Here is a 25,574-nt window from a genome sequence, read left to right as displayed (position 1 = left end):
CAGCTCCTGATTTCTGGGAACAGGGAGATCAACAGAGGACAAATATGTCAGTGTGTTCTTGGCTCTGCTGAAGCTTTAACATCACCGAACTAAACCTTCCAAAGCAATGAAACATTCAATCAATCACGGCCCAACCCACAGTCTCCCAGCTTGTCAACCTGTAGTCATAGCAGGGAATCAAACAAAAAAAAATTGAAATAAATAGATGCTTGTGCTTAATGTTTGTTCATTAGGAAGTAAACCAGAAATAGGGGTCCCCAAGAACTCTGATAGTGCCCTACACAACTTTTTTGCTGCAACGTTTTGACAACTTCCACCTCTGCCCTGTACAGACAATGTTCGAGAGAATATCTGGGCAAGATGGGGTTTAGGGTTCACCCCTATGTAGAACTCCAGGGAAAGTGTGGAGAGAGGGTCAGCGGTCAGTCATTTAGAGACAGTCGTGTGTGTGTTGCTGGAAAAGCACAATTAGTCAGGCAACATTCCTTATGAAGGATTCTGGCCCAAAGTGCCGAGATAGTTTATAATTAGTGTAAACAAAAGGAGCGATCAGGGTTGAAACAGGTCTTTGATGTAATGTTTTTATTGGGACCTCGAGATCTCCTTCGGATAATCCGATATCCAAATATCAATCATCTGAATAATCAAGGTTCCTCTGTATACAGCACAGAAATAGAATTTTTCTCTTTCTCATACATGTGTGTGCACATACACATGTCATGGGGTGAATTTGTATTTGCAGATACATTCTATTTTGCTCAAAAAATGCACACAATCTGTAGACAGACAATACAGGTAATATTTTGTAAATTTCACTTTGGAAATAGAACCCGTCTGACTCAAGATTGGGATACGGAGATTCTGACCTCACACCTTTAATGCATTGTCTGAGCTGAGATGTCATCTTTTGTTATAAAACCTTAAGTTATCTCAAGGAGGTGACTTCCAAGTACTTCTGGGATTTACATATTAATGATACCTGCAACCCATTCTAAAAGATGAAGGATTGAACAATCCAGGTTTGTTCAATATATCATTTCAGTGGTAGGACACTATAATGTTTTGCAATAAATTCTGATCTTAAACTCCACAAATACCCAATGAAGGAGCAGCGCTCTGAAAGATACTGCTTCCAAATAAACCTGTTGGACTACAACCTGTTGTTGTGTGATGTTTAACTTTGTCTACCCTGCCCCAAATCTTACTTCGTTTGTTCTGAATGGCATCAGGGTTTTTGACTGGTTGGAATGTACTCATCTCAGCAAATGCAAAGTATTCCATCATAACCAGCTTTGTGCAACATAGACAGTCGACAAGGGAGTCCAACGCTGGGTTACTCACCACAGAAAACTGACCCATTACTGTGGTTACAAGACAAGATTTTTTTGTATGGCTGTTCGGGAGATATGGTGGTGCTAAGATAACATTACTGGGCTAATAATCCAGACCTTCAGGCTGACACTTTGAAGGTTGGGCTAAAATCTGACCAAAACAATTGGAAGAATTTCAATTCCATTAATAAAATCAAATTATAGCCTCAGGAGCAGTTTAAATTATAATTTAAACAAAAATTAACAATTATGAATACAACTTTATTAGGGCAAAGTTAAACAAAATAGTTTAATTAATAGCAATAATTTAAGCCCTTTGAAGAGGCCGACAGGGAGCAAAGATGGGGTGGGGGGAGGGAGATGTGAGGGAGAGACCGTCCAGTCCCGCAGAAACCAAGTAAAAGCCCACCCACTGTCATAACAGGCAAGGGTTCAGTCCTGGGAGTGACCCACAGCAGCGTCACCAGGGGGATCTGATTGTTTGGAGCACTGATGCCCCCGCTGGTGCCTCCGCAAGTTGCTGGAACACGTAAACCTGCGCCCACACTCTGCGCAGGGGAATGGCCTCTCCCCCGTGTGAACGCGCTGATGCTTCAGCAGGTCAGAGGAATCACTGAATGCTTTTCCACACTCAGGGCAGCTGAAGGGCCTCTCCCTGGTGTGGATCCGCCAATGGGTCTGCAGGGTGGCAGCTTGGGTAAAGTCCTTCCCACATTCAGGGCAGCTGAACGGCCTCTCCCCGGTGTGGACCCGCCGGTGGGTCAGCAGGTGAGAGGCCTGGGTAAAGCCCTCCCCGCACTCAGGGCAACTGAAGGGCCTCTCCCCCGTGTGGACCCGCAGATGGGTCAGTAGGTTGGAGGCCTGGGTAAAACCCTTCCTGCACTCAGGGCAGCTGAAGGGCCTCTCCCCGGTGTGGATCCGCCGGTGGGTCAGCAGTCTGGAGGCATAGGTAAAGCCCTTCCCGCACTCGGGGCAGCTGAAGGGTCTCTCCCCAGCGTGGACCTGCCGGTGGGCCAGCAGGTCGGAGAAACAGCTGCAGGCTTTCCTACACTCCGGACAGCTGAATGGCCTCTCCCCATTGTGGACCCGCTGGTGCCTCAGGAGGGAGGAGGAATTGGTGAAGGTCTTCCTGCACTCGGGGCAGTTGAAGGGCCTCTCCCCGGTGTGGAGCCGCCGGTGGGCCAGCAGGGTGGAGGTCCGTGCAAAGCCCTTGCCACACTCTGGGCAGCTGAAGGGCCTCTCCCCTGTGTGGACCTGCTGGTGCTTCAGGAGGGTGGAGGAACTGCTGAATGCTTTCCCGCACTCAGGGCATGGAAATGGCCTCTCCCCTGTGTGAACCCGCCGGTGAGTCTGGAGGTTGGAGGAATCACTGAAGGCCTTCCCACACTCAGGGCAGGAGAATGGTCTCTCCCCGGTGTGACTGCGACGATGAATTTCCAGGGCAGACGGGACACAGAAACCTTTCCCGCAGTCGCCACATTTCCATGGTTTCTCCACAAGGCGGGATCCTTCGGGTTTCTCCATAGCCGAAGCTTCAGCTGCACACAAACGCTCCTCCTTGCTGTGAATTCCACTTTCCACACAGTATAACTGTTTCAGGCTCCACATTCAGTGCGCTGCAACAGTAGGGTCTCTCATCCAGTCCCACTGACGCTGAAAACATACTCAAACAGGAACCAAAGGGCTTTGCTCCTTCTCACAGAATCATAGTTGAAAATCGTTACTGTCCCAATGGATTGAGTGACTGTCAGACATTGACGTGAAAGTGAGGACTGCAGACGCTGGACAGTCAGAGTCGAAAAGTGCGGCACTGCAAAAGCACAGCAGGTCAGGCAGCACCCGAGGAGGAGAGTCAGTGTTTCAGTAATAAGCCCTTCATCTATTGATTTTGAAACTTCAGTCTTCAGATCTTTAAATAATCTGTAAAAAGTGATTACAAAAGTCATCACTGACTGTCAGAACAGGGTAGAAATTCAGAACAAGTAATTCTACTTTCTGCAAAACATTCTTTTCTTTTGTTAGTCCACAAAATTGAAAGCACCATCCCACTGTCTGTCTCTCTCCCCCTCTTGGCCAATGTCCCTTTCAACCCTTTCTATTCATATACCCATCCAGATGCCTTTTAAGTGTTTTAATTTTACCAGCCTCCACCACTTCCATTGGCAGCTCATTCCTTACACGCACCACCCTCTGAATGAAAGAGTTGCCCCTTAGGTCCCTTTTAAATCTCCACCCCCACACAAAACCTATTACCATGTAATTCTGGACTCCCCCCAACCAAGGGAAAAAACCTTGTCCATTTACCTTATCCATGCCCCTCATGATTTTATGGAAGTCTATAAAGGTCACTCGTTAGTTTCTGATACTTGAAGGAAAATGGCCACACATTATTTAGCTCAAATCCTGACAACATTGTTGTAAATCTTTTCTGAACCCTTTCAAGTTCAGACAACATCCTTCCTATAGGAGAGAGACCAGAATTGCATACAATTTTCCAAATGCGGATGAACCAATGTCCTGTACAGGTACAACATAACCTCCCAAATCCTGTACTCAGAGGATTGGGAAAAACCCAGAAAAGACAACTGGGAATAAATGGAGGGACGAACTGAGACTCAGCTTGGAGGCATCAACACCTCTGAGAGAATAGGGGAAGGAAGCCAAATGTGCTGGAGCCAAGGCAGAGGAAGAACAGAGGATGCAAAGCTGGTTTGAAGCTGCAATGAGGAATAGTGCATGTGCTGTACTTGTACCTGTTGCATTTACTTGTGGGAATTGGGTGCATTTTGAAATGGATAACAGGAACGGTATCTACCCCTCCAACTTCCCAATTGTACCAGCCACCACCACTTCCTTTGGCAGTTTGTTCCATGCATGCACCACCCTCTGCGTGAAGAGGTTGTCCCTCAGGTCCCTTGTAAACCATGCCCCTCTCGCCTCAAACATATGCTGTCTAGTTTTGGACTCCCCTACCCTGGGGAAAATACCTTGGGTGTTCATCCTATCCATGTCTCTTACAAGGATCTATATGGTCACCACTCAGCCTCTGATGCTGCAGGGAAATTATCCCTGGCCTATTCAGCCTCAAACCATCCAACTCTGGGAACAGCGTTAAGAAATTTTTATACGACTGCTTTCAAAGTTTCACAAAATCTTTCCTACACCAGGGAGATCAGAGCTGAACGCAATGTTCGAAAACTGGTTCTCTATAGCTGCAACATGATCTCCCAACTCCTGTAATGAAGGCTGAGACCAATAAAGGCAAGCATGTGAAACATCTTCTTCACTATCCTGTCCACCTGAGACACCACTTTCAAGGAACTATGAACCTGCACTCCAAGGTCTCTTTGTTCTGCAACACTCCCCTTAACTGTGTCAGTCCTGCCCGGATTGCTTGACCAAAACGCACCTCACATTTCTCTAAATTAAACTCCATCTCCCAATCCTCGGCCCATTGGTCCATCTGATCAATTCTAATTTATAGCTAACTCTCTTTCCTTTCTTACTCCCTTGAAGCTGAAAATCTCCATCCCACACACTCCCTCTATTTTCACTTTGCTGAACCTAATCCCTGCTGTACCTTATACAGTAGGGTCTGGTCCATGCTGATTAACAGGCCCACACTGAGAGGATCTGTAATTGATACATACAGAATACTGAACAGCCTGGACAGAGTGGATGTTGGGAAGATGATTCTATTGGTAGAAGAGATGAGGACCCACGGTTACAGCCTTTAATTAAAGGGAAGACCTTTTAGAATGGAGATAAGGAGAAACATCTTTACCCAGAGAGCAGTGAATTTATGGAATTCATTGCCATAGAAGGCTGTGGAAGTCAGGTTGCCAAGGATATTTAAGACTGAGACAGATGGGTTCTTGAGTATGATTGAGGTTTAGGGAGAGAAAGCGGGAAAAGAGATCTGAGAAACTTATCAGCCAAGATTGAATGGTATAAGCAGATCTGATGGGTTGAATGGCCTAATTTTTGCTTCTGTACTGGACACAGAGGGTGAGCATTGGAAGCAGGAGTAAACAATTTGGAGTTTCAAACATGCCCCAGCATTGAATAGATCATGGCTGCATATGAATATCCCATACCTAGGTGAATAGGCTGGGACTTTTTTCACTGGAGTGTAGGAGGTTGAGAGGTATCTTTATAGAGGTTTATAAAATTATGAGGGGGATAGATAAGGTGAATGACGGGTGTTCTTTCCCTAGGGTGGGGGTTTCAAAATTTGGGAGAAAACTTTGAACGTGAATAGAGAAAGGTTTTGAAGAGACTTGAGGAGGACTTTTTTTTAAAACAGTGATTTGTCTGTGGAATGTCCAGAGGAAGTGGTGCATGCAGGAATAGTTGCAAAGTTTAAAAGATGTTTGGATAAGTACATGGATAGGAAAGGTTCAGGTCCAAACACTGGCAGGTGGGACTAGTTTAGTTTGTGAACATAGTCAGCATGGACTAGATGGACTAAAGTGTCTGTTTCTGTGCTGTGTGACTCTGTAACTGTTCTGTACTGATCTTAAAACCATTTTCTTGCCTTCCCCCAGAACTATCCACTTTTTTGTTGTTCAACAATCAGATGAACTCAGCGTTGAATATATTCAGTGAGACATCACCACTTCTGAACTCAATTCCTCTTGCTATTACACCACTTGCCTTGCTGATTGTTTGCTGCATCTGTCTGACAACTGGCATTGACTGGTGTAAAAGGACTCGGAGGCCCTTTTATACACCCACAAATCATTCCTGAAGGGTTCATGCCCAAAATGTCGACTCTCCTGTTCCTTGGATGCTACCTTGCCTGCTGTGCTTTTCTAACACCACACTTTTTGACTTTAATCTCCAGTATCTGCTGTCCTCAATTTCTCTACATCCCAATATATCACAACTTAAACAATACACATCCTTTCTGTTTTTCATTCCACAGCAAAGGCTATAATTTCACATTGTGGTTTTCCCTACATCGGGGAGATTGAGTGTAAACTGGGTAATGGCTCACCAAACATTGCAGCCGGGTCCGCAGAGGCCGACCAGACTTCCCAGTCACTACCCATTTTAATTCCCTTTTCCACTCCCTTCCTGACATGACCATCTTTGGCCTCCTCCATTGCCACAATGAACCAAACCGCAAGTTGAAGGAACAACACTTCACCTTCCGCCTGGGCAGCTTACAGCCCAGAAGACTCAACGTTGAGTTCTCCAATTTAAAAAAAAACTCCTTTCCCACAACCACCCGATGAAGGAGGGGCGCTCCGGAATCTAGTGCTTCCAATTAAACCTGTTGGACTATAACCTGGTATGCGATGTGTACACCGGCATCTCCAAATCCCTTCCCATCCCCCTCCCTCCGCGCCGTGAAGACTTTTCCAGAGTCTGTCCCCTTCCGGATTCACTCCCTTTCCTTTCAGTTGCTGCAAGTCAACAATTGAACCCCAGAATGAAAAATAAATGGAAAAGGGGGCGAGAAAAGAGAGCGCAGTACTCACAGATCTTACACAGTGGAAAGAATTTATAGTCTGGGTGAAGCTTAAACTTCAGAGAGAGAAGAATCGCAGCTCCAACAGTTCCCGGTCCAACTTCCGCACTCAGACAATGGAGTGGCTCTGGGGAGGACCAGTCTCCTTCCGGACCTCCAGTGCTCCCTACCGGTCGCGCGCCTCTTTTTTTGCGGACAGCGATATGCATGCCCAGTGTTTTGTTGATGAAAATGTGTTGCTGGTTAAAGCACAGCAGGTTAGGCAGCATCCAAGGAATAGGAAATTCGACGTTTCGGGCATAAGCCCTTGCAACTGTGATCTCCAGCATCTGCAGACCTCATTTTTTTACCCAGTGTTTTGCTGACACTAGCGAGCGTGCGCAATATGCTCTATAGGGATGCTGGTGTTGCTGACGGATTTTAAGTGTCCAAATGTCAATAGAAGAAAAAAGGGTAGAGCCACAATTTTTTTTCCCCCTGTGGCTCGATAGTTTATTCCTTTTGCATTTTGACTGGCTGCTCAACTTTTGTATGTCTTTTTTCCTTGTTGGGCGGGTGGGCGGCATGGCGGGGAGACCAGAACTGGAGGGCATAGGTTTAGGGTGAGAGAGGAAAGATTTCTGAGGGTCCTAAGGGTCCTAAGTATATGGAATGAGCTGGCAAAGGAAGTGGTGGAGGCTGGTATTTAAAATGCATCTGGTTGGGGATATGACTCTATGACTCAATTTTTACATAATCAGAACCAATTTTATGAGACTAGGAATAGGCCATTCACCCTTTGCAGCCTGTCCTGAGCTTGGCCTAGCTATGCATATTTCATTGCAAGGTTCAGGAAGATTTCAGCAGCTCATTTAAAAAATTGAACATGCTTTCAGACTTTAATGATGTTTCTGAATATATCATTTTTGCTAGTCTCATTTTTAAAGATCAGACATTTGTCACCACTCCTGATTCCCAGTTTAGTCATCACCATCCATTGTCTCTCTCCCTTCTGAGAAGGGCTTGATACAGCAATCAAAGAGGGCTCGAGGCACGAGAAAGACCAGGGATGTGATGCCCTTGGGAGAAAAGAGAGAGAATGCATACGGGACAGAAAATGGATGCGAGGTAGAGAAACAGAAAATGGACAGGAGTAGAGAAAGACTGGGGGGGGGGGGGAACAGAGGCTGGGGAGAAGAGGAGAACGACCTGCAGGCAGAGGGTGTGGATGGCAGAGAATGGGGCATCAGAGATTGGGGGAGGGGACCGAGAGAGAGAGAATATGGGGCAGAGGGAGATAATAGGGTGCAGAGTGTGGGTAGAGAGAGAGAGAATGGATGGGGGCAGTGGGTGGGAGAGAATGGACAGGGGACAGAGAATGGGTGGAGAGAGAGAATAGATGGGGGACAGATGGAGAGCAGAGGGTGTTGGGAGAGGGAGAATGCATGAGGAGGCAGAGGGTGGGAAGAGGGACTGGACAGAGATGCAGAGGGTGGGGGGGAGAGAAAGAGAGAAAATGGATGGGGGCTGCTGTGGGTGGTGGGTGGAATGGATGGGGGCACTGTGGGTGGGGAGAAATCAACAGGTGGCGCTGTGGTTTGGGAGGAATGGATGGGGCGCCTTGGGTGGAAGCTGTAGTTGGGGGTGGGGAATGGATGGGGGCACTGTGGGTGGCGGGCGGAATAGGATGTTTGTGTCTTGGAGGGAGGGGCTGGTGGTGAAAGCATCCCAGCCACTCCCAGCATCCCCTTCTCTACACACGTGCAGTGCAAAGTTTTGAGTTTGGGTGGGATGCTGTTCTGAGGGTCAGTGTGGACTCAATGGGCCGAATGGCCTGCTCCCACACTGTAGGGATCCTATGATTACAAGAGCTGTAAAACCAGCAACTTCTAATTGAAGTAAAAGATCAGGAACCAATCTTTAAGCAGTTTTCCATTTATTCACTCGATTTGCTCTTTCAACATTACTTGAATTTAAGGTGTTCCATTGTAGTGTTTAATTATGATCCATGAAAAGCAGCATCCAATCTCATCTGAGTGCCAAACCAACTCAACTGACTGAACAAGTGTAACAACTCTTCTGTCTACTCTTTAGATGTGACATCCTCTCCCTCTCTCTCTGTTGACCCAATAGGATTACCAGAGCTGGAAGTACTACTCTCGAAGTATGATTGCTGATCTACAGATTGTTTGTGCTGCATAACATAAGGATTTAAAAGCTCCTAGCCTGATCTCGCACAAAGCACAATAACAGACTGTTCACCCGTGCCTGTGCAGAGGAGACATTTCACAAAATAACACCACTTACCAGTCCCACTACTCTGTGTTACCCATGGGGGAGGAGAGGGGGAGGGGAAGTACAGTGTTTTACTCTCAGACGTTGGAGGGAAAGACACAGTTTCAGCCAGTGTGTGCAGTTAAAATTAAACCCTGTGCTTTTTTTTGTCTTAAAAAACTCAAACTGCATTGACTTGGGGGGAATAAAAAAATGAAGAAAAGGGAGCTCAGAAAGTGTCCTCCCCCAACTGACACACACACACACACACACACACACACACACACACACACACAATTCCCACTGCCCAACCAGAGACACTGCTCCCCCCCCCTCACCCAAGTCCAGGAGTAAATGACTTAAAGGAGGTGTTGATAGTGAGGAGGATGGTCTCCAGCTACACTCTGATATTGATTAGCTGGTGAGTGGGGCCAAGCGATGGAATTTAATCTCCAGGCATTCTGGGAAATTTAATAAGGGAAGGAAATACCCAATAAATGGTAGCTCCCTACAGCGTGCTGAGGAACAAAGGGACCTTACTGTCCAAGTCCAGAGATTCCCGAAGGTGTCATTACATGTAAAACAGTGGGGTGAAGGGGGTGGGGGGTGGAGAGGTGAGGAAGGCATAGATTTGTACATTTTTCACACAGAGGGTGGTGCGTGTGTGAAATGAGCTGCTAGAAGAAGTGGTGGAGACTGGTACAATTACAACATTTAAAAGGCATCTGTATGCGTATGTGAATGGGTAGGGTTCAGAGGGATATGGGCCACATGATGGCAAATGGGATAGATTAATTTAGAATATCTGGTCAGCATGGACGAGGTGGACTGAAGGTCTAGTTTCTGTACAACTCTCTGATTCTGTACAACTCTCTGACCATTCACTTCATTTTGAAATATTTTCACTGCCCCTTGCCACGCCCTGTCAGAAAGTTCCAGGTCCTGACACCTTTCTCACGTCTCCTGTGTATTTTAAATCAATAATACCTGTGGTATGTTACTGGATTAGTACTTTAAACACACAGAACACATACAATATAATCAGAATTTTTATTCAGTACAGACAGTGATGACTTATTTCAACTTTGTTTACAGGGTATCAGAAAGGGAGGATCTGCAGATCAGAAATCTAGAAGAAATTCCATAACAAGATCTGACAGGGTCACTGTTTGAATCTGGAAGGAGAAATCTATTCTACCTACTTCAAAAGGTACTGGACATCAGTGTGACTAGACAGACAGGAACACAACAGTGAACTGAGCTTTAACCGGTTATACAGACTGTGAGAGAGTGTGTCAGATTAGATTAGATTCCCTACAGTGTGGAAACAGACCCTTTGGCCAAACAAGTCCACACTGACCCTCCAAAGAGTAACCCACCCAGTCCCATTTTCCCTCTGACTAATGCACCTAACACTACGGGCAATTTAGCATGGCCAATTCACTTGGCCTGTACATCTTTGGACGGTGGGAGGAAACCAGAGCACTCAGAGGAAACCCACACAGACATGGGGAGAATGTGCAAACTCCACAAAGACAGTTGCCCAAGGCTGAAATCAGACCTGGGACCCTGGTGCTGTGAGACAGCAGTGCTAACCACTGAGCCACATTGCCACCCATAAGTGAGCTGACTGTGGGAAGGAGCTTTAACCGGTCACACAGACTGAGAGAGAGTGTGTCCCAGTGAGCTGACTATGGGAAGGAACTTTAACTAGTTACACAGACAGAGAGAGAGAGAGAGCTGGGGCTATTTTCTTTACCCTGGAGCATCAGAGTCTGAGGGGTGACCTTATCGAGGTTTATAAAATCACAGGGGACATGGATAGGGACGGATAACCTAGGTCTTTTTCCCCAGAGTGGGGGAATAGAAAACTAGAAGGCATAGATTTAAGGTGAGAAGGGCAAGATTTAAAAGGGACTTAAGGCACAACGTTTCATGCAGAAGGTGGTGCACGTATGGAATGAGCTGCCAGATGAAGTGGTGGAAGTAGATACAATTACAAAATTTAAAAGGTGTCTGAGTGAATACTTAGGGTTTAGAGGGATATAGGGCAGATGCTGGAACTTGGAACTGGGTCAGATTGAGACATCTGCTCAGTATGGATGAGTGGAATCAAAGGGTCTGTTTCCATGCAGTGTGACTCTATGAATCTATAGCTCTATGACTGAAACTACCCTTTTTACTAATAATCTTGCTGCTTTTTTTTTAGTGCACCCAGTTTCAGGAGATTTGTTTGGGTAAAAGTGGCATATGCCCCCTATTCTGGGAATTCTGGAAAATATAAAGGGGCTGTTAAAAGTATTTTAACTTTGGGAATACTGGGTCTTGTGGAAGCAAGGCATTTTCAGAGAAATTCTCCACAACTGGCGGACTAGAGACAGTTTTCCCATGGAATGTTACACAGATATTAAAAATGTTACATTCTGTAAAACATTTTCCTGAAAAATGGAGCAGAATTCAACTTGCTAATGTGAAACAAATGTTGGAGAGAAAGGAAACTGCCAAGATCAAAAAGGTTGATGAAAGTCAACACTCGTCAGATAGTTTTTCTGTTCTAGACACATTCACTGGAGACATCAGAAGAGGGACATCTCATACCTAGTCCTTCAATTAGTTTTGAAATATTGTTTGTGTATCTTAATTGTTAAGTCGTACCTAGCACATAGAAAGATGGCTATGGTTGTTGGAGGTCAGTCATCTCTGGTCCAGGATATGTCTACAGGAGTTCATAGGATAGTGTCCAAGGCCCAACCATCCTCATCGACGACCTTCATCCATCATAAGATCAGAAGTGAAGATGTCGCCAATCATTGCACAATGTTTAGTAATATTCACAATTCCTCACAAACTGAAGCAGTTCAATTTGAAATGCAGCAAGATCTTAACCAAATCCAATGGGCTGATGAGTGGCAAGTAACATGTATGCCATGCAAATGCCAAACAATAACTCATCTCCAAAAGAGATAATCTGACCACCGGCCCATGATATTCAACAGTGTTACTGTTACTAAATATCCTACTATCAGCATGCTTGGGGTTTACCATTGATCAGAAACTCAACTGGACTAACCACATATACAGAATGGCTACAAGAGCATGTCAGAGACCAGGGATACTGCAGTGAGTAACTCACCTCTTCCTCACTCTTCCCCCCTACCCATCATTCTGACAAACGGGGAGAGCAACCTTTGGTCAACCCTGGAGGACCGGAAGAAGACTGGTCCTCCTGCCAATCAGAGCCCCCCTATGCAGAGATGGACCCTGAACTTCTGAAGCTGTTGCTGCTCCTGTCTCTCTCTGAATGAAGATTGAGCTTCATCCCAGACTGCAAGTTCCTTCCTCTGTCTAACAACTGTGAGGACAACACTCTCTTTTCTCACCCTCCCCTCCTTTTCCATTTCTTTTCTCATCCTGGGGTTCAATTGTTGATTTGGAGGAGCTGGAGGGAAAGCAAGTCAATCCAGGGGAAGGTACAGACTCTGGAAAAGGTTGCTCTCGATCTGTGTTTATTAATGACATTGACAGGTTTTGTTTCCTCAGCTTGACAGATTTATTTGTCTGGCAAAAAGGATGACCTCTTGATCTGCCATCACGACAGATGTGAGAATATTGAATCTGCATGAGAAACAGGGTGCTGGTCAGGGGTCAGATTCCCTCTAAGAGCTCTTTGTAAGAGCTTGTTGATTTGATTTATTGCCACATGTACCACATTCAGTTGATGGAGTTGTTGATAGTGTGGAGGGCTGTTGTAGTTTGCAACAAGACATTGACAAGACGCAGAACTGGGCTGATAAGTGGCAGATGGAGTTCAACGTGGAAAGGTGTGATGTCATCCACTTTGGAAGGTCGAATTTGAATCCAGAGTACAGGGTTAAAGGCAGGATTCTTGGCAGTGTGGAGGAACAGAGTGATGTTGGGGTCCATGTCTGCGGATCCCACAAAGTTGCCATGCAAGTTGATAAGGTTGTTAAGAAAGCATAGGGTGTGTTTGCTTTCATTTGCAGGGGGACTCGGTTTAAGAGCCTATTCTGTAGCTCTGTGTTAGACCACACTTGGAATATTCTGTTCAGTTCTGGTTGCCTCATTGTAGGAAAGATATGGAATCTTAGAGAGGGTGCAGAGGAGATTTACTAGGGCCCTGCCTGGGCTGGAGGGCATGTCTTATGAAGAAAGGTTGAGGGAGCTAGGGCTTTTCTCATTGGAGCGAAGAAGGGTGAGAGTTGTCTTGATAGAGGTATACAGATGTTGAGAGGCATAGATAGAATGGATAGCCTTGGCAGAAATGGGGGCATAGTTTTATGATATTTGGAGGAAGGTTTTGGGGAGATGTCAGGGTAGGTTCTTTACTCAGTTAGTGGTGGATGCATGGAATGCACTGTCAGCAGAGGTAGTGGAGTCACATACATTAGGGTCATTTTAAGCAACTCTTGGATAGGCACATGAAACCTGTCAGTTAATCTGATCTTAGATTAGGATAAAAGGCCGGCGCTACATCAAGTGCCATAGAGCCTGTTCTGAGCTGTACTGCTCTTTGTACCTAAGTACAGTCAAACGTTTCGATTTGTGAGCAGGACAGTCAGATTCTAGAAAACAAGGACATGCAGGTCATACAATGCTTAGACAGAACGAGGTACACAGGGTTACAACTGCACAGGAGATGCACAAAAGCAAGGTCAACATTAGATTTCAAATTTTAGAGCTCCATTCAGCAGTCTAATAATGGCAGGGAAGAAATTATTCTTGAACCTGTTGGTGTTTGTGTTCAAGCTTCTGTATCTTCTGCCTGACAGAAGAGGGTATAGGAAATCATTACCGGGGTGGGAGGGGACTTTGATGATGTTGCCAGCTTTTCCATGATAATGAGAAATGAAGATGGATTCCATGGATATGAGGTCGGCTTCCATGATGGACTGTGCTGCGCCCGTGATGCACCCAAATACAATGCTTTCTGTGGTGCATCTGTAAATGTTGGTGAGGGCCCTTATGGACATGCTGAATTTCTTAAGCCTCCAGAGGAAGAAAAGGCGTTGTTGTGCCTTCTTGACCATTGCATGGGTAAATATTTCGCCACTCTTTTCTCATTCTTTCTAACTTCTTTATTTGATGCAGTCACACAGTCAGTTTCATACCTTGTGCTAATACTTTTGAAGGTCTTCTTCAGAAGGATCAAATGTTACGAGGGGCAAAGACAGTGTACGTATTAAATCTTTAAACTTGATCGTATTTTACTGAACAGAACAGCTTATATATGGTAAAATGGGTAAACTTAACAGGCATTATGAAGGGTGAGAGTGTGCAGTATTTCGAGGTGCATGGTAAAACTGGACTGAGTCTGCACGACTTTGACAAGAGGAGGTCATGTCTGACAAATCTATTTGGATTCTTTGAGCAGGTAATGGGTATGTTAGACAAAAGGAGAGCCAGTGGACATGAGCAGTTTAGATTTCCAGAAGGCCTTTGACAAGGTGCTTTGCAGGAGACTGCTAAATAAGAGTCCCTGGTGTTTGGAGCAAGGTATTGGCACGGATAGAGGATTGGCTGACTCTCAGGAGGCAGAGAGTTGGCATAAAGGGTCTTTTTCAGAACGGGGCAGATGGAGTTCAGGAAGGGGTCCATGCTGGGAAGGCTTGGACAGGCCAGGAGAATAGCCAGAGAAGGGGCAGATGGAATTCAATGTGGTAGAGTCTGAGGTTATGCATTTTGTGGGAAGACCAGAAGCAGAGACTATTTTCAAAATGGGAAGGCTTCGGAAATGTGAAACACAGAAGGACTTGGGAGTCCCAGCTCAGGATTGACAGATGACACTAAGGTCGGTGGAGTTGTGGATAGTGACGAAGGATGTTGTAGGTTACAGAGAGACATAGATAAGCTGCATCATCTCAGCTCCTCCTCCCTGCATTGTCCCAACCATGCAAAAATCCATCCAACTGTGTCTTGAATATATTTAATGAAGCTGCCTCTACAACTTCCTTGGGCCGAGACTTCAATAGATTCACTAGTCTCCAGGAAAAGCAGTTCCTCCTCATCTCTGTCCTAAACTTACTCCCCCTAATCTTGAGGCCTAGTCTAATCCAGCAGAAATGACTGGATAGAGTAAGTGCTTCATCCCCACAGTGCAATGAATTCCCACTTTCCACCAAAGTCCTGGATGTACTCACTCAGTTGCTGTCTCACAAATGAAAGATTTCATTGCAACTTATTCTGATCCCAGGAGGGGCAAAACACTTTGGAAAACTGCTGTCAAAGTCCGGTGTTCACAGCCACACTTCTGCTTTCACCGAAGACGATAGAGTCATCCAGCGTGGAAACAAACCTTTGCGTCCAACTTGTCATGCTGACCAGATATCCCAAATTAATAGAGTTCCTTTTGCCAGCATTTAGCCCATATCCCTCTCTTCACGTACCCATCCAGGTGCCTTTTAAATGTTGTCACTGTACCAGCCTCCGCCACTTCCTCTGGCAGCTCTTTCCAGACATGCATCACCCTCTGTATGAAAAGGTTGCCTCTCGAGTCCCTTTCCCTCCTTAAACCTGTGCCTCTCTCGTTCTGGACTCCCCAACCCTGTGGAAAAGACCTTGGGTATTCAGCCTATCCATGCCCCTTATAAACTTCAATAAGGTTGTTAAAGTACAGATTTGAGATGGCCCTGGGAATCCCTTGTGAATTGAACCTGTAAGCCTCTCTTGATTTATCCCGGAGATCGTACTCTTTGGAAGTCTAAAATAAAAAAAACTCTTACAGACAGTTTATTTTAATTTTAGTCACTTAAAGCATCACACTGTTACTGAGAATCTAAACTAACTGGGCTCTAATAACCCAGGAGAGTAGGATATCGGCTCTTCAAGACCCCTGGCAGGCAACTCTGCTGTACTGTCTCAAACAGGCTTCCTTTATACAAAATGTTTACAAAAAGCACTGCATGTTCTTAATTAGACAGATAACAGTAAAAGACAATAATTCATAAAGAAGAAAAGTGAATTGACAGATCTGTGCACGCTTGACTGATCATTCCGACAGACCTTGAGCTATCCGTCAGGTGGGAAAAACAAATCCAGCCGAGTTAGGTATCTGCTGGCGAGATAAATTCCTATAAAGTAGTACCAGTCTAAATTAAGTGGGAGATTTCATAAGGTAACCTTGCATAGCTTGTGGGCGGCACGGTGGCACAGTGGTTAGCACTGCTGCCTCACAGCGCCAGGGACCTGGGTTCGATTCCCATCTCAGGCGACTGACTGTGTGGAGTTTGCACATTCTCCCCGTGTCTGCGTGGGTTTCCTCCGGGTGCTCCGGTTTCCTCCCACAGTCCAAAGATGTGCGGGTCAGGTGAATTGGCCATGCTAAATTGCCCGTAGTGTTAGGTAAGGGGTATATGTAGGGGTACGGGTGGGTTGCGCTTCGGCGGTCGGTGTGGACGTGTTGGGCCGAAGGGCCTGTTTCCACACTGTAAGTAATCTAATCTAATCTAGCTCACATATCTTGGTAAAAACAATGACTGCAGATGCTGGAAACCAGATTCTGGATTAGTGGTGCTGGAAGAGCACAGCAGTTCAGGCAGCATCCGAGGAGCAGTAAAATCGACGTTTAGGCAAAAGCCCTTCATCAGGAATAAAAGCAATTAAATGGCTTCTTAGCAAGGAGGGCAAACATTTGACCATAAAATGACTTCCTGACAGATTGTGTCAGAATCTCTTCAATGTTAGGTTTAGAACAATTTTAAGTTGGGAGCAGACTCTTGCTTCTTACCTTAAGCACTGAATCATTTTGTACCCGAGGCTGAAACATTATCGTAAAGTTGCATTTAAACTGATTCATTAGTCTCAAATTAAACATGCTTTCTTTTCAGGGTTGTGATTCAAATTCAAATAAGACATAAGATCTGATTAGTTAGAACTGACAGTGGGGCAGTCTGTGAGCTCTATAGAATGGTGTGCAAGAACAGCAAGTAAGTTAAAGCAGCATCAATATTACCTTTTACAGAGTTTGCATTTCATCACCAGTAATGGCTACTCAAAATCATCAAAGTCTCAAACATACAATTAAATTCAATCCATAGCAAGTAAGCACAAAGAGTTAATTTTCTACTGGCTTCAGCCGTCCCAGCACTAAAATGGTCTCTCTGTCTCTCCCTCTCTTTCTCTCTGTGTCCTTTTGAACTCTCAAGTTGTAACAGAAAAGATGTTTTTCCCTCTGTGCCTGCCTAGCTTGCAAGGGGTAATAATTGATAGGATCTGACCGTCAATTACAAGGCTTTTGATAGTACCGAGTTTCATTTCGGGATCAGAATCAATCACTGTCGTGAATATCACAAGGGAACAGCCGTGAATGTTATCTCTCGGTGTCCTGTTTACACAGATTCACTGATGTTAAGGCAAGTGTTCTTAATTGCCTTCGAGCATCCTGTTATCACTTGGTGAGAACAGATGTTTGTATCTTCTGCATAACTTGGGTTCCCCCTTTTTTTCCCCGGAGCCTCCCTGCCTGTCTATTTTATAGTGTGCAGCAAATGTGTCTTATAATTCAACATTACATTTCAGTCTAAACGTTTAAAGGACAAGTTTTAAGGCTATAGACTTGCTCAGCCTCGTCTCAACCACCAACAGAAATGATAGGGTAGGGCTTCATCCCCACAGTGCAATGAATTCCCACTTTCCACCAAAATCCCAGATGTACTCACTCACCCAGTTGCTGTCTCACAAAGGAAATGTTTCATTGTAATTTCTGCTTGCAGGAAGGGCAAAACAGGAAGCTGCTCTGAAAGTCCCGTCTTCACAACCACACTTCTGCTTTCACCAAAGACGATTAGAGTCATGCAGTACGGAAACAAAATTCACATTATTTTGTAAAAATCTAACTACTATGTACTAACTAAAAAAAAAGAAAAAATGTTAATTCTAAAGTTAACTAACCTTTTAATGACTTTGTTGTGACTGCTTTTTGTAGGAAAGCATTTGAATATTTGGTTGCAGCATGGAGGTCTACAGTTTTAGCTGATCCTCTAGATTGGTATCTGTCGTTTGTGACCTTAAGGGCATCTTGATTTTGATTAAATAGGAGAATGTGGATTCGATGGAATAAGTGGTTGAAAAGCAAGAAAGCATTTTTCGTGCATGTTACTGAAGGCATGGGTATTCTATTGCATTTTTCCATATTTCAATCGGATCTTTCTTAGCGTCAAATTAGGACTTTAAAATGTCATCTTCTGAAAGATCAATCTGTAGTTCTTTAGGAGCCTTGGAGACATCAACTAGATGAGGTTGAAATTTGAGTGTGATATCATGATTCTCAAAGTCAGAGAATCTTTCATTGTATTTTCCAATTAATAAGTCTATAACAGCTGTGTATTCTTCAAATGATTTGCAAGAATCCTCCTGTTCATCAATGATCTTTGCTAACTGGGGAAAATGGTTCATCCGAAAATAAAATCAATGTTGATATGGTTAAACTGTGTAACTATTCTTAAATTTCACTTCAAATGGAAAGCCATGTGCACTGTTGTCATAAGTTGATAAACACTGGCTTACTGGATACCCACACGCTCTCGCCAACCAGCCTCGGGCAGTAATGGCGCCAGTCAGCGGGGAAGACAACGTACATTCTAGAGTTGCATTATAACTAAATCATGAGCATAGCAGGTGTCGAAATAGCCCTTGTGACTTACCAATTTTTTAATTGCGGCAGTCAGTCTGTGAGGGTTATTTCGTTGAATTTTCTTTTACTCTCTGGTATTTTAAATACATTCATTTTAAGATTAAAATAAAAATAATAAAGGATGATAAAACATATTAATAAAAAAAAGATTTGTTCTGCAAAATTTGGATTCATTCAAAAGGCCACACACAATGGCCTAGAAGACTGCAGGTTCCCCACCCTTGTTCTAAACCCTTCCTATTCATGGACCCATCCAGATGCTATTTCAATGTGATCATTGTACTAGCCTCCACCACTTCCTCTGGCAGCTCGTTCCATCACACACCACTGTCTGTGTGAAAACATTGCCCCTCAGGTCCCTTTCCCCATAAGCCTCACCTTAAACCTCTGCCCCTCTGGTTCGGACTCCCCTACTGGGAAAAAGACTTTGGGTATTCACCCGATTCATGCCCCTTAAAACTTCAATAAAATCACCTCTCAGCCTCCTGATGCTCCAGGGAAAATTATCCATGGCCTATATGCCTCTCCTTGTAGCTCAAACCCTCCAACCCTGGTAACCGCCTTGTAAATCTTTTCTGAGCACTTTCAAGATTTCACAACATCCTTCTATAGGACATAGACCAGAATTACATGCAACTTTCCAAAAGTGGGCTAACCAATGTATTGTACAGCCACAACATGATATCCCAACTCCTTTACTCAATGTTCTGATCAATGAAGGAAAGCATAGGAAATGCCTTCTTCACTGTCCTATCTACCTGCAATTCCACTTTCAAGGAATTATGAATCTGCACTCCAATGTCTCTTTGTTCTGCAACACACCTCTTAAGTGTGTTGGTCATGCCTGGATTGCTTCACCAAAGTACAAACCTCACATATCTCTAAATTAAACTCCATATGCCAGTCCTCGGTCCATTGGTCCATCCAATCAATTCGAATTGATAGTGAATTCTTTTTCCTCTCTCATTCCCTGGAAGCTGAAAATCTCCATCTGACACACTCCCCCTCCATTCTCACTTTGTTGAACATAATCCCTGCTGTACTTCACCCTGAAGGGTCTGGTTCATGCTAATTAACAGGCCACACTCAGGGGGGGATCTAATTGAAACACACAGAACCCTGAACGGCCTGGATTGAGTGGACATTGGGAAGATGTTTCCATTGGTCGGAGAGACTAGGACCCAGGGACACAGCCTAAGAATAAAGGGAAGACCTTTCAGAACGGAGATAAGGAGGAACTTCAGCCAGAGAGTGGTGTATCCATGGAATCCATTGCCAACAAATGCTGTGCAGGCTAGGTCACTGAGGATAGTAAAGACTGAGCTAGATAGGTTCTTGAGTATCAAGGAGATTGAGGGTTACGGGGATCTGATGGGTTGAAGGGTCTAATTTCTGCTCCTGTGTCTTATGGTCTCTTGTTGTCCTGGACACAGTGGGAGAATTGGGAGCAGGAGTAGGCTTTTTGGTCTTTCAAGCCTGCACCAGCATTGAACAGATCATAACTGGATATGAATATACTTACATCCAGGTGGATGGCTGAGACGTTTTCACTGGAGCACAGGAGGTTGAGAGGTGACCTGAAACAAGTTTAAAAACCATGAGGGGTATAGATGAGGTGAATGGCAGGCGCCGTTTCCTTAGAGTGGGGGTTTAAAAAATTAGGGAGCAAGTTCTTAAAATGAGAGGAGAAAGATTTTAAAAAGATTTCAAAATATATTTTTAAAAAAAGACATGAGGAGCATTTTGTTTTTGAGAGTGGTTTGTGTGTGGAATGAACGTCCAGAAGAAGTGGTGGGTGCAGGTATGGATACACCATCATTTGGAGAATTACATGAATATGAAAGATTTAGAAGGACATGGGCCAAAAACTGGCAGGTGGGACAAGTTTAGTTTGAGAACATAGTCAGCATGGATTAGTTGGACTGAAAGGTGTGTTTCTGTGCTGTCTGACTCCAACTGTTCTAAACTGGTCTTAAAACTATTTTCTTACTTTCACTCAAACTCCACTTTCAAGGAACCTGCATTCCAAGGTCTCTTTCTTCTGCAACATTCCCCTCAACTGTGTTAGTCCTGCCTGCATTGCTTGACCAAAATGCAACACCTCACATTTCTCTAAATTAAACTCCATCTACCACTCTTTAGCCTATCACCCCATCTGATCAATTCCAATTTAGAGTGAACTCTCTTTCCTCTCTCATTCCCTAGAAGTTAAAAATCTCCATCCCACACTCTCCCTTCATTCTCACTTTGCTGAACTTAATCCCTGCTTTACCTCATCCTGAAGGGTCTGGTTCATGTGATTAAAAGGCCCACAGTCAGGGGGATCTAATTAAAACATACAAAATACTGAATGGCCTGAACAGAGTGAAAGTTGGGAAGATGTTTCCATTCAAAGGAGAGACTAGAACCAGTGGGCACAACCTTAGAGTACATTAGATAGATTCCCTACAGTGTGAAAACAGGCCCTTTGGCCTACCTAGTCCACACCGACCCTCCAAAGAGTAACCCACTCAGTCCCATTCCCGATATTTACACTTATGGGCAGTTTAGCATGATCAATTCACCTAACCTGCACATCTTTGGTCTGTGGGAGGAAACCAGAGCTCCCGGAGGAAACTCACGCAGACATAGGGAGAATGTGCAAACTCCACATAGACAGTCGCCCGAGTAAAGGGAAGACCTTTTAGAATGGAGATAAGGAGAAACTTCTTCAGCCAAAGAGCAGTTAGTCTGTGGAATTCATTGTCACAGAAGGCTGTGGAGGCCAGGTCACTGAGGATATTTAAGACTGAGATGGAGACGTTCTTGAGTATCAAGGGGATTGAGGGTTACGTGGAGAAAGTGGGAGAATGGGGTTGAGAAATGATGGAGCAGACCTGATGGGCTGAATGGCCTAATTTCTGCTCCTATGTCTTGCTGTCCTGGACACAGTCAGAGAATTGGAGCAGGAGTAGGGCGGCACGGTGGCACAGTGGTTAGCACTGCTGCCTCAGAGCACCAGGGACCTGGGTTCAATTCCCGCCTCAGACGACTGACTGTGTGGAGTTTGCACATTCTCCCCATGTCTGCGTGGGTTTCCTCCGGGTGCTCCGGTTTCCTCCCACAGTCCAAAGATGTGCGGGTCAGGTGAATTGGCCATGCTAAATTGCCCGTAGTGTTAGGTAAGGGGTAAATGTAGGGGTATGGGTGGGTTGCGCTTCGGCGGGTCGGTGTGGACTTGTTGGGCCGAAGGGCCTGTTTCCACACTGTAAGTAATCTAATCTAATCTAATCTAATTTGGTCTTTCAAGCCTGCAGCAGCTTTGAATAGTTCATAACTGAATACATCTAGGTGGGTAGTCTGGGACTTTTTCATTGGAGGAGGTTGAGAGGTGACCTTGCAGAGATTTATAAAATCATGAGGCACAAGAGGCATGCTTTTTGTAAACCCTACAGGAGTTTTCTGATCACAGAATCATACAGTACAGAAAAGGCCCTTTGGCCCATCAAGTGTATTGCTACTTACACAGCATGTACAGCATGGAACCAGACCCTTTGGTGTCCAAAGCGAGAGGGCATAGGTTTAAGGTGAGAAGGGAAGGGGGATCGAAAGGGTTACCTTTTCACACAGAACGTAATGCATGTATGGAATGAGCATACATGCATGAGGGAGGAGAGAGTGGTGGAGGCTGGTACAATTACAACATTTCAAAGTCATTTGGATGGATACATGAGAGATATATGGTACAAATTCTGACAAATAGGATGAGATTAATTTCAAATTAATCAGCGTGGCCATGTTGGAAGAAAGGTCAGTTTCCGTACTCTCCAGCTCAATGGTGGGGACATAACTTGTGTCCACATTCCGCCCACCACCTGCCACTTGTTCCCAGGCTCTGAGTACACAACATCATTGGGTCACCCAGATCCTGACAATTTCCAAATAGCTCCGGGCATTTCTCACAAGCACCACTTGGATTGTCAGCCACCATCAGAAACTTTAGTTTTCCTTCTTGTCCAACTTTCAGCACTGAGTGAGCATTTTCTGTACCCGTTGTGGGATCGTATTCAAATAGCGACCAAAATTAGTGAGTGGCAAAAATAGCCTCTTTATTCAGCAACCGCAAGTTGCAAAAGTTTGAGGTGGTGATGGAATCCCAAAATACTGTCCTTACAGCAGCATCTTTACACACAGTTCTTACAGAGATTAACACTCCATCACTATGGTGTTCCATTGTTTTATCTATTGTACGCAAACGCTGGCTGCTACTCCCAATAGGATTGTGTGGTCTGCTTGCAGAATTAAGAGGTGCTAGTCCTTTAGTCTTTTAAGCTTGCAAATGTTAGTAAAAATACTAGGCCTGTATGCTCTAAATAAGTTGGACATTGTACCTGCACTGAATAAAAGAATAAAGGATATTAAACTGCTTACCACAGCTGGATGGTGAAATTTGTTTAGTATTTGCCAGCGTGAGTTTCATTCATTCCTGCAATTTCACAGAAGTGCAGACTAGATAGTCATTTTCTTAAAGGGGACAGTGGCTGCGAGTTGGGGAAACTGTGACAGATGGTTGGAAAGGGATAGTTAATATTGTAATCTTTCATGGAGACAAGATGGCAGGGGATGGTATTGTTCTGAATATGTGACTATGTTGACAGTTATCCAGAAGTAGCTTTGGATGTAGAAATAAGCCTAAAAACTGCTTTTAGCAAGAGTCGGTAAGGGTTGAAGGTGTGAAAAAGCAGGAATGATTTGAAAAGGGTGTTTTAATTTAGTCTTACTTGTAATAGTAAAATATACTGCAAAACCACGGTTTTATGAATGAATAAATGAAGCTGCATTATAAGGAAGGGGTTATGAATGAATGAAACAGGAATGCAGTATTATTAGATATAGAGCTCTTGTGAGCAGATTAGAAAAGACTTATGAATGAGTAAATAGAAAGTATTTGTGAGTGGGTTAGTAAAGAGACCTATAATACAATATTTCACACCATGTTATCATCCTGGCAGCCTCGTGGGGAAGGGAGAAACTGGAGCCAATCTTTACACAGGGTAGATTTCTTCACAGAGCCAAGCATGACACATATACAGCTCCCGGCTCCTCAGCCTGTTCCAAATCAATAAGTGTATCTTAAATAGATGCTCAACTCACCAGTGAATGTAGTCCCTCTCAAAGAAGTTACACCCACAAAGAATCCAAAGGTTCTATACTCAGTGTGACTGGATCGGTGTCTGAACAGATGGCATGGCTGACTGAATCCCTTCCCACAGACAGAGCGGGTGAACAGTCTCTCCCCGGTGTGGACAGGCTGGTGTCTCTGCAGGGAAGGCCCATCAATGAACCCCTTCCTGCACATGAAGCAGGTGAACGGTCTCTCCCCAGTGAGGCGGCGGCGATGGCTTTCAAGCAAGGAAGGGAATTTGAATTCTTTCCTACTGTCCCCACATTTCCACGGTTTCTCCATCATGTGGAAATCGCTGCTTCTCTCAAACTTTGACAATTTGTTGAAAGACCACTCACACATGTAACGTGTTCTGTCTCTCTGCTGCGAATGGGGTGTTGCTACATCAGGCTGCGTAACCAGTTAAAAGTCTTCCCATAGCCAGTTCACTGGGACACTCTCATTGAGGTCTGCGTGCTTCAGTCTCACTGATGTTTGAAACCTTTCAAAGCAGACAGGACAGAAGAGAAATAAAAAATCTTGTGAGATTCAAAGGCGGATGATATTCCCATGCCAATGAAATGATTGTCTCTATCAGACCTTGTTTTGATATTTCTGGCTGCAATTCCTTCCCTTCTCATACCCTGTAAAAGGAGATTACATAAGCCATCACTGTAGACACAGGATAGAAATTCCAAACAGACAATTCTGGTTCCTGTGGAATATTCTTTCTTCTCACCTTTCCCCCCAAAACGTGAATCTCAATGCCACAGTCTCCCTCCATTCTCACTCTGCTGTAGTTATTACTACACGTGCTCCCAATTCTAAAAATACTGAAAAATGTCGACTGATGGATCTATGCTTGCGTCTTCCTGCCCTGGACACAGGTTGCGACACATTGGACTAGGAGTGAACCATTCAGCTCCTCCAGTTTGCTCTGCTGTTCCATAAGACCATGTCTGTGCTGCTGTGGTCTTCACTCCTTTTCCTGCCTATTCTCTATAACCTTTCATATCCCTGTCACTCAAAATTCTCTTCAATTCAGCCTTGAATACATTCGTGAACCAGTCTCTATTACTCTCTGTGGGGCAGCATTCCACAAACTAACAAGAGAAAATAAATTCCTCATTTCTGTCTGAAATGGGAGACTCCTTGTTTGTAATTTTTTTTTTATAGATATTTTTATTGGGAATTTAACATTTTGACAAATTTACAAAAATAAGCAGAATTTTCAAGCACAAACATTAATATAAAAATAGATCTTAAATATATAATCATCAAAATTCAACTAATCCACAATCATCCAGAGTGTATAGTTGAGTCGCTTACATCCTTCAAATAAGAGAAAATGTTCTCTAATACACTCATAACAGTATGATTAAAAGGAAGCTATTTCCAAACAATAAGAACAAACAAAAAAAAATTAAACATGTTTGAATGGAGATCTTCCCCCTTGTTCTCAGGGGGCCTTACTACCTTTCCAACGTTCCACCATATCCTCTCCCAAACAGTGTCCCACCCTCGACCCGGGCGCTCCTTAATAGGATTTAGATATAATACCGAGCTAGAGTTAACAGTGAGCGCCGCACCCCCACCCCACCCCACCCATACCTGAGTATATCTAATAGCATCAATACCACGTACAAACACACATAACTATAAAATTACAACTCCAACAGATTACAGTTAAGTATAATAACATAGCAAGGAAGACAACCCCGC

The 25,574-nt window shown here is 44.4% G+C and overlaps 1 protein-coding gene across 1 annotated transcript in view; it reads right to left on the bottom strand.

Annotated features, from left to right (window-relative positions):
- Nucleotides 1–567: 567 nt before the first annotated feature.
- Nucleotides 568–25,574, bottom strand: part of LOC132807083 (zinc finger protein 91-like) — a 71,137-nt gene continuing 46,130 nt past the window's right edge. Inside the window, exon 3 of the mRNA XM_060821385.1 lies at nt 568–2,931. Coding sequence (XP_060677368.1) covers nt 1,764–2,931 — 1,168 coding nt within the window. The 3' untranslated portion in view covers nt 568–1,763. The remainder of the gene's footprint in view (nt 2,932–25,574) is intronic.

This window comes from Hemiscyllium ocellatum (assembly GCF_020745735.1).
Source record: "Hemiscyllium ocellatum isolate sHemOce1 chromosome 27 unlocalized genomic scaffold, sHemOce1.pat.X.cur. SUPER_27_unloc_1, whole genome shotgun sequence".
Classification (NCBI taxonomy): Eukaryota; Metazoa; Chordata; class Chondrichthyes; order Orectolobiformes; family Hemiscylliidae; genus Hemiscyllium; species Hemiscyllium ocellatum.
The sequence above is the reverse complement of the archived record's forward strand: the minus strand, read 5'-3'. Positions and strand labels throughout refer to the sequence as shown.